At 33.4% G+C, this 9,693-nt stretch overlaps 1 protein-coding gene and 1 long non-coding RNA gene across 2 annotated transcripts; one reads left to right on the plus strand and one right to left on the minus strand.

Annotated features, from left to right (window-relative positions):
- The first annotated feature begins 932 nt into the window (after positions 1-932).
- Positions 933-3,756, plus strand: LOC132029291 (peroxidase 27-like). Its single transcript, XM_059418605.1, has 4 exons — positions 933-1,186; positions 1,934-2,122; positions 2,302-2,467; positions 3,145-3,756. The coding sequence occupies exons 1-4, from the start codon at positions 971-973 to the stop codon at positions 3,546-3,548; spliced, it is 975 nt and encodes a 324-aa protein (XP_059274588.1). The 5' UTR covers positions 933-970; the 3' UTR covers positions 3,549-3,756.
- A 798-nt stretch (positions 3,757-4,554) lies between these two features.
- On the minus strand, positions 4,555-6,137 carry LOC132029292 (uncharacterized). Its single transcript, XR_009407764.1, has 6 exons — positions 5,768-6,137; positions 5,429-5,681; positions 5,255-5,328; positions 5,071-5,165; positions 4,954-4,985; positions 4,555-4,659 (listed from the first exon to the last, which is right to left on the minus strand). It is a non-coding gene; the product is annotated as an uncharacterized LOC132029292 (long non-coding RNA).
- Positions 6,138-9,693: the final 3,556 nt, after the last annotated feature.

The following is a 9,693-nucleotide window of genomic DNA, read 5'->3' on the forward strand; positions in this document are numbered from 1 at the left end:
TCTTTACTAATACATAGAAGACACTTTATACTGTCCCAAGTTATTCTATTTAGTAATTTCTGTTTTCATATCCTTAAACCGGTCTTGTGCACTTAAGAGCATTCTTGCATAGTTGGCACTTGTTAGGGTTGATGATACTCTCCTGAACGACACAATTAGGATCATAAATGAGCAGTTTGGACTGAATTTGAAAATGTAAAAAATGGGTTGAATCAATAAATAAGTCATTCTCTAAACCCGTTTAAAGTTAGTTATTTGAGCTAAAATAGATTGGGTCGAGATGGGCTAAACAAAAGGTCATAACTCAACCCGTCAAACTTTTACTAAATTTTGATTTATTTGTTTTTTTTCCTTATAACTTGTCTACCTACCAAACAAAGCTAATAAAACTTTTCTTCTTTATTATAGTTATATATAAGTTATATCAAACAGAATAAATTATTTAAATATTTAACAAGGTTTCTCATGACTCAATTTGGGATATGTACTTATCCCAAATCAACCCAACTTTTAGATGACATGGATTCAAGTGGATCAAGATGGACAGAGATAATAATTGGGCGCTTTATTAACCACTCAAACTTAGACAAGTTGAATGGATCACACTTCCAAGGGGTTAATTTACCACCCCTAAACACAACATTAGCGTCAAGTTGATTTAAAAAAACAACCCATCTATTTCATAGGAAAGCTCTCCGTAGTCCTTTCTGTTTTTCTTGGGGTTGTTTGACAGTCCATTCTGCAAATATTGGCAACTACAGTATATTCGCGTGGGAGGTGCTAACTGCCAATTATTAATACTCAAAATTTTAATTAAATACTAGCTTAGGTAATCGAAGGATTGATATGTCACCAAATATCCTTCCAATTTAAAAGGGCATGCATTTGTGTTACAAACTTACAAACATCACTTCAAACAAGAAGTCAAGAGAGGTTAATTAATATCTTCATCATTTTGCCAAAGAAAAAAATGGCAACTTTAAAGAAGTTTCTTTCAATTTTCATAATCTATATTGCACTTATGTTGGGGCTTGTTAATTCACAAGGCCTTGAAATAGGATACTATAAGAAAACATGTCCAAATGTAGAGGCAATTGTGAGAAAGGCTGTTGCTGGCTCCGTTTCTCGTGATACTACTCTCGCTGCTCCATTGTTGAGAATGCACTTTCATGATTGTTTTGTTAGGGTAAGCACCACTATTAAATGAATTATTTACCATCTCTGTGTATTTGATTTTTTTCCCCACGTAAAATATTGTATAATATTTGGATTTGAATTATATATTGTGACGGTGTGACAAATCTTTTACACGATTAGTGCCATTTAATCTGTTATAACACGTTACTTACCCGTTATTCTTAGATTATCATTCAACGTTATTAAATATAGTTAGTTGTAGTTATCTTTTAGGTGATTAGATTGTGTAGATATTTTTACGCTAGCATATAGAGCTTAAACTCTTAATAAAATGAGTTTTCATTTATCCAATCGTTTGAGTTAACTTATATACACCAGCAATGTATATGAATTTTACATTAACATGTCATACATCCAAAAGATATTTACAGGTAATCCTCCATAAAAATTCACTTGTAATCTTGAAAATAAAATAAGTTATTATTTATTACAACATGTAAAGGTGAGATGATACAACAACAATTACACATCAACCCCATATAAGTCGGGATCGGCTATATGAATCCTAACTGACCATTATTCTCAATTTAAATTCACTTCAGACCAACATTAATTAAGCAAAATAAAAATAAAATTCAAGAGTATTGCATGTTCTCTATATTTTCTAGCTGGTAGCATAAAGATGATAGGATAGTCAAATTTCTTTACACTATATAAGTTAAACTAGAATTTAAATTACTTTTATTAGTGCTTAATGAAATGGAGATAAAATCCCTTTAATTTTTCTTTTTTGCAGGGATGTGATGGTTCAGTGTTACTTAATTCCACTAAAAGTAATCAAGCTGAGAAAGATGCAATTGCTAACCTAAGCTTGAGAGGATTCCAAGTGATTGATGCTGCAAAATCTGCTCTAGAAAAACAATGTCCTGGCACTGTGTCTTGTGCTGATATTGTAGCCTTAGCAGCTCGTGATGCTGTGTCACTGGTAACTAATTTATTACTTCGTTTATCTTAATTTATGTTACATAACTTTAATTTTAGTCCGCCTTAAAAAAAATCATATATTTTTATTTAGTACGGTATATTCAATCCCATTTATTAGAAATTTCAATGAAGTTCATGCAGAATTATTTTCTTTAAACATATTAATTACGGGGTTTTCAGATTAATGGACCAACATGGAAAGTACAACTGGGAAGAAGAGATGGGAGAGTCTCAATTATGTCAGAAGCCACAACAAAATTGCCAACTCCTTTTGATAACTTCACTACTCTGAGAACAACATTTGGTGGATTGGGCCTAAGTGTAAAAGATCTTGTTGTTCTATCAGGTATATATATTTATGTTTTGCATCACAATTAAAGTGAAGCAAGCTGGAAGAGTTAAAGTTCAGGAAATATAAATCCTCAGATTTGAATGTTCTTGGGGAATTTGGGAAATTTGCACTTTCATTCCTTCAAATATCGACAAATAATAATTTTGATCCTTGTGATATTTGACACAAAATATTTAACCGTAATTAATTGAAAAGTACGCTTTTAATCCCCCCGACTAAAGATAAAAAAGACAAAGGGAGGTGACTCTAGTTGTTGAGTACCCTGAGAAAGATACCAGATCAACTTCTAGATATAGCGGAGAGACATATTTCACACACTTCTCTGCATTTTCTCCAGTACCACGTTGCAATTACTCCACCCTCTATTGTTAAAATCTTCACAAACTATACCTAACTACATACTATTACATCATTTGACTATCCATGCATTATGTTAAATTTGTACCGTCATTCCATAGTTGAAGATAATATAGTTCTGAAAATAGTCTAAATGTAACATATTTCGTACACAAAGGGACCGGAAACACACATTACTTAGTAAATTGAAAATTATGTATTCTTAATCACATATCACAAGGATCAAAACTAGAATTATAAATATCTGGGGGACCAGAAGTATTAATGTCTCTATATTATTTTCTTAATGTTGTCCTAATTTATTTCATATATAGGTGGACATACTATTGGGGTATCACATTGCTTTTCCTTCAGTGGCCGTTTGTACAATTTTACTGGTAAAGGTGACATGGACCCAAACATGGACAAAAACTACATAGCCCAATTGAAGACCAAATGTAAGCCTAATGATGTTACCACTACAGTTCAAATGGACCCTGGAAGTTCCACAAAATTTGACACAGATTATTACACTTTGGTTAGCAAAAGAAGAGGGTTGTTTGTATCTGATGCGACACTTCTTACAGATAAACAAACAAGAGCTTATGTTTTGGGCCAATTAAATTCTGGATCAACTTTTTTTAAGGATTTTGGGGTGTCAATGGTGAATATGGGCAAAATTGGAGTCCTTACTGGGAAATCGGGTGAAATTAGAAAACAATGTGCGTTCATAAACTAAGAGGAAATTTCTTAAGCTATTTCCCTTGAGTGAATCTTTTTTTATCTTTGTTTTTCTATTGTAATTAGTTCGTGAAAAATGTATGTTGTGGTGGTAAACGTACCTTGTATTTTAAGTTTGTAATTCAGTTTGTCAAGCATGTTGTGTAACTAATAAAAATGAAAGTGTATAACATAAGTTCAGACAGAGGGAGTACTATTTTTCTTTTGCAAAAAAATTAAAGGCCCAAACAAACTTTTTTTTCCTTCTTAAACTCAAAGACCGAGTTTGTGAACACAATTATTGGAGAATTTCAAACAAATTAGCGCCAACTAAATCTTATGTTATCGTCTCTCTCTTAAAAAATTTACTTATGTGCAACTTTGCAAGTGTCTTTGAAGAATAGGAATAATAGCAGTTTTCTATCATTTAATGATTAAAAATTCCTTATTTTAGTCCTTTTGATATTTGATAAAGCATAATTAACCTTCATTGATTGAAACGTGTGTTTTTGGTCTCTTATGTAGGAAATATGTTATATTTGATCTATTTTTAGAACTAGATTATTGTCAAATATGGAGTAACAATACAGAGCGCCAACGAGGGTTGTTTGGAATTTAGACTCCAAGTACACTAAAGATGTCGCATAAATTGTTGCTGAATTTATCCCAATAGCAATATTTTCCTCAAGTGCAAACAAGTAAAGATATCATAATAGTGTATGTACTTTAAAGTTTTTTATGAATGAATACTTTTTCAAAATGTGCATCTTTGACTCGTTAAAAAGAAAATGAGCTCTCCTAACTAAACAGTGTGACTTAACTCCTCTGATGGTAGCCTTTATTTAATCAATGATTGTCAATTCTACTAGTTTCCCAAAACATTTGAATGGTACTGCTATCGACATATGTGAAAAGTACTGCTAGTGACGCATTCGAAAATCTCAATATTACAGAACCAGAAATTTCACTTAGTTTAGTTTCTCTAAATGTGTTATCCAAAAGTAAGACTTAGCAGAAAAACATAGAACTGCGCGCTTTCCCGTGTAGCAGAGGCACATAATCAGCATTTTCAGCTTTGCGAAGCTGTGACATCTGTTTTGCTGCTAACTGGGCATGACGTATTGGTGCAACTGCTCAAAACGTATTAAGAAACACAAAAAAGTTCATAAGATCAGCATAGGAGCAGTATGTGATAATATTCTGATCAATCTTTTAACAGTTCTCGGGCTAGGAAAGTGAGCCAAAAGAATAATATGTTTTTGCCGACTTTTGATCTTCAGTAATTGAGGGGAAGCAGTGTGTAACATTAGGAGAACTAAATGTTAAGTTCTAAGCATGCAGAAGTTTCAAACCCCGACCCTTCTCACAGTGAAGAATCATAATCCCTGAAAAACTACACTAGTAAACATAATGATTATTCTTACCATCAGAGATGGCTGTGGTACTTCTTTGAGACCTGCAGTGCAGTAGTAGAAAAGATAAATAAAACCTTTCAAGGAAGGATTTGAACATCGATTCATAGAAGGAAATTGCTTGCTTACACTTAAGACAGTGAATGGACCAGTTCTTGCATCTCATCTGTTGAATATCCAATTTCATCACAATAAACTTCGTAGTGTCTGGGTCGTGCTATTCCCTGATTAGCACAAAGATGATAGAAGCTCATCATGGAAGCTATTAGTATGAATCACAGAGGCAGACTCAAAGAAGGTTTCGGAAACTCACAGTAGGCACAGCATGAGCACACATGAAGAAGTCATTCTTAGTTGGATGGCAAATTGTACTGTCAACCACAGTCCCTGCCTATATAGAAAGATATTTCAAGAAAGTTTTCTACAGAACCAATGAATTAAATTATACTCCACTAAAAACACAAGCTAGGTAGCTAAAAATACAAACCTAGAGCAACATTGTCCACTGAGTTGTAGAGGAAAAACTTAGTGTGGTGGTTCTTTCGTGCAATAATGACTGTGAAACATGGAATCCATCCATTACTATGCTCCAAATGTTGGCAGGCCTATAGACAATATGTTTCACATTTGGTGATCAGAGAAAGAATAGGTCTCATTGAAAAACTAAGCTGCACATTCAAACCTTCTTCATTGCATCAAGCTCATCTTGTATGCCATCATCGTTGATCAACTCGCCATCCCTATACATCAATTACAACTTGATAATTAATGATTACCATTTAATGTGCATGAATCAAAGCCGTTATCTAGTTTTTAGAAATTCTACCTGAAAACTACAATATCTTTAGGTTCCCGAGCTTTAGAACTAAAATAAAAGTCCAGCAACAGCTCCCTGAAAGAACAGGACAAACTTCTTAAGCAACAGAGAGAGGGCATTCTTTATACTTGTAGAGAATTTTAGTTAGAAACTGCCTGAAAATACCGTCATCTGTACCAATGTCTACTGGTAAATACAAACAATTTATAACTGTCCGCAGCAAATTATCCTGAGAACAAACAACTGCTCGATAGCTTGAAGAGCGGGGCCACTGTCTAGAACTAACCACCTAATGATCTCAAATAAAGACAAAATCAGTGCTATCCTAGCGAAGCAAGCGGGTATAAAATTAAGTTCCCTGAAATTAATACTCCCTCCGTTTCAATTTGTTTGTCCGGTTTTGACTTGGCACGGAGTTTAAGAAAGTAAAGAAGACTTTTGAATCTTGTGTTGTTAACTAAAGATATGTAGAATGTACCAAAATGCCCTTTAATCTTGTGGTCTTAAACATGCCACGTGAAAAGTTGAAATTAAAGAGTTGCCAAAAAAAGAAAAGAGACATTCTTTTCGGGATGGACTAATTAGGAAAGTAAGACAAATAAATTGAAATGGAGTCAGTAAATAATATTATTACCGATGCGAGTTGATGGTAGCATCCAAAATGATGGTAGACACCCATGCCGACAATCATAGTTGGACGTGACATCGGTTCAGGTTGTACAAGCTCATGAGGCAAGCAGAAATTCAAACACCCAGCTGCAAAGAAGCATCAGATATGGAAGAGGCGTCTAATCAGTAAAGAGTCACTAATAATTGGGGTAAAGCTTTTTCAATTCAACCTTACCTTTACATTGATCTTCAACAGCACACGGGTAAGGTACCGATGATCATTGAGACTAGTACTAGCAATGCACTGTGTAGTGATGCCAAATTGAACTAAAGTCAATCTCTTCTAGGGGCCTTCAATACCAAATAGACAATTATAAAGATATTCCAGCAGTTAGATATAAAATTATAAAGCTAAAATCAAAAGGAAACGAGATTGGTTGGTTTTGTGGAAGCAACCGTAAAGTCCACAATTCTTTCTCTTTGGTAGAATGTAGAGAAGGAACTGAAGAGTTTCTGTAAATTCTTTTTCATTAAAATACTGCATTTTTTCATCATTAATGGTATTCAACTCTAGTTAGCACGATTATATAATTGATGGAAATTTTTTTTTTTGGAATATATCTTAATGTGTGTGAATGTATTATTATTAGTAGTAGTAGTAGTATAGTTTGGGGTAGTCAGTTAATTAGTGGATAATGGGCCAGTATCACTTTACATAGATTGAATAATTAAGGACTTAAATTTAGTTCTTTAGAAGGAAAGGACTCACAAGTCACCCCATATTTCGGCTTTTAGAGAGGTTATTAGGGATTAAAATATTTCTGGCATTAAGGAGAAAACGGCGTAACATCAAGGGTTCACATTAACCCCCATTGAAGTAGAATTTCCAAGTTTACGTCATATTCGGTATTACACAACTTCGTTCCATAATTATGCTTCTTGAAACGAATCAAGATGAGGAGAAAAGTTAATTCTTTATTACATAGTGAAATAAGGATCTTTTGGGGACAAAATAATTGTAGGGTAATGATTTTGTTTCATAGGCATTGGGAATAACAATATTATATTATATTGGACAAAACTTCTCTATGATATAATTCTCTTATAATTTGCAGAGCATTTTGTTTCATAGGCACTGGGAATAACAATATTATAGTATGTTGGACAAGACTTCTCTATGATATAATTCTATTCTAATTTGCAGAGCATTCGTTGTAAATATTTGTATAAATATTAACTCATGTATTGGTTTGGTAACTTAGTTTCGGTTTCACATTTTTATCGGATGTTTATTATTATTATTATTATTATTATTATTATTATTATTATTATTATTATTATTATTATTATTATTATTATTATTTTCTTTTATATAGTGGGTGTAGTAATTGAATATTGGGGTAAATTAAAGGTTTCGAGTTCTAGTCCTAAGAAATGAGAGTTAATGATTTGAGAGTCCATTTATGGATGAAATTCACCAATTTTAAAAAATATATGATCGTTAGATAATGGGTAAAATTATTTTTCAATAAAATCTCAATCTTGCCCTTGTGGGCCCAGCAAACGCCTTTTTGGGGTGTGTTTTGGGTTTCGAATATAAATATAGCAATATAGAAAGTCCTTAGATTCGTATTCAACGTAGATCGCATATTTTATAGATTTTGATCGTTCGAGGAAGGGAAGGCATTAGTTTGATTGTTCGTGGCATCAACGTTTACATTAAGGTCGGTTACGGTCTACTTTAGTTAGACTGCGATTAGAGAATCGTATGTAGTTGTAGAAATGAAATAGCATGATAGGCCTTCGGGCATAAAGTGAAGGTGAATTCCTTTTGGTTTTGTCGGCCTTGTTATTGGGCTTGTCGCCAAATGTGTTATTTATGTGATTATCACTTGTTTGTATTTCCGATCACATACTAGTTCACTCATCAAATGAAAAGGAATGGTAATATTGATAATTGAATAGTGGACGGTGATATGACTTCTACTTGTTGATTTATATTGGTGATATTATTGAGGCGATATCATGCATGGCTCGCTTTCCATGTTATTGTTGTGATGATTGGTGAGGTGAGTGATTGAGAGACTCGTCTTTGTTGGCAGATGGAGAGTGACGAGAGAGACTCAGATTAATTAATAATTACTCGAGGTTTCTACCGAGAGCACGAGTAATGGATAAAATGAGTTATGGCTTTGAAAGGGTGTGTACGAGTGGAGTAGAGAGGTTTTTGCATTGCATTATTCATTCACTCAATATTTGGTCATCTTTAAATTGATGAAAAGGTTGATTTCATGATTCCTTTACACTTTACGTGTATATATTATATGTGACCATATTAATTGCTACTTGTTAGTTTCCACTTCTTTTTATCTAATCATTTATCGGCCTAGATGCTTGTACTAGTGTTGTAATCAAAAGAAAAAGGTGCACTTTTGTTGAGTAAAATAATAATCACTTATTTAACACCCGTGGGCGATAACATCTTCAAAAAAGTCAAATCCGTAGCCCGAAACCTACTTTATTCCCTTTTCGTATTCGACGGACGAGTTTGAGCCTCGGGTATTTTCGGACTTTTATTCCATACTATGTAACCATTTGACCCTTTTGGGGTTGTCTTTAATTTATGATAAGTATTTAAAGTAATTTGTCAAAATTATTTATTAATTTTCTATTTAACTTGTTTTAATTGGTTCGCCTACTCGGGGGGGATAGTGTAGGTGCCACCACGACTCGCAAATTGATGTACAAATGTATTTAATTATTTTGTTATTCGGCCACTTTTTTAACCAATTCATGGTTTAGAGGAAATCTCTAAACTCATCTTTCAAGGATAAAAGATGGCTCTTTGATGGCCTACATGGATGATGGAACATGTCAACAATGCAAACATATGATTATCGATGTGTGTATTTACGTTGCATCATAGACTCAAAGTCCTTAAATTGTCCACGCTCTAATTAGATCCCAAATATGAATCATATGAGATTGAAATAAGTTCACTACTCCCCATTGCTCTAGTTTGAGTGGACGGACCAATTCCTGTGTGGGTAAGACTCCATAATTAGAGGACTAGCATTGATATATCATGGGAAGAAAGAGAGAGTGTTAAGAAAGATTCCTACTTTGTTATTGTAAAAGCTCCATTTCCGTTCGAAGGACCAGTTTTTGCCAATTGCATTTAATAACAAAAAATGCTTTTTGTCGGTTATTTATATTATAATTAAAATATTATACGGACTCACGGTACTAATAATCAATTTTAACATCATTTAATTGAGATCTAATCCCGAAGAGGGTCAAAATTGCGGATCTATTTTTATGTGACT

This window comes from Lycium ferocissimum, chromosome 9 (assembly GCF_029784015.1).
Source record: "Lycium ferocissimum isolate CSIRO_LF1 chromosome 9, AGI_CSIRO_Lferr_CH_V1, whole genome shotgun sequence".
In the NCBI taxonomy this organism is placed as follows: Eukaryota; Viridiplantae; Streptophyta; class Magnoliopsida; order Solanales; family Solanaceae; genus Lycium; species Lycium ferocissimum.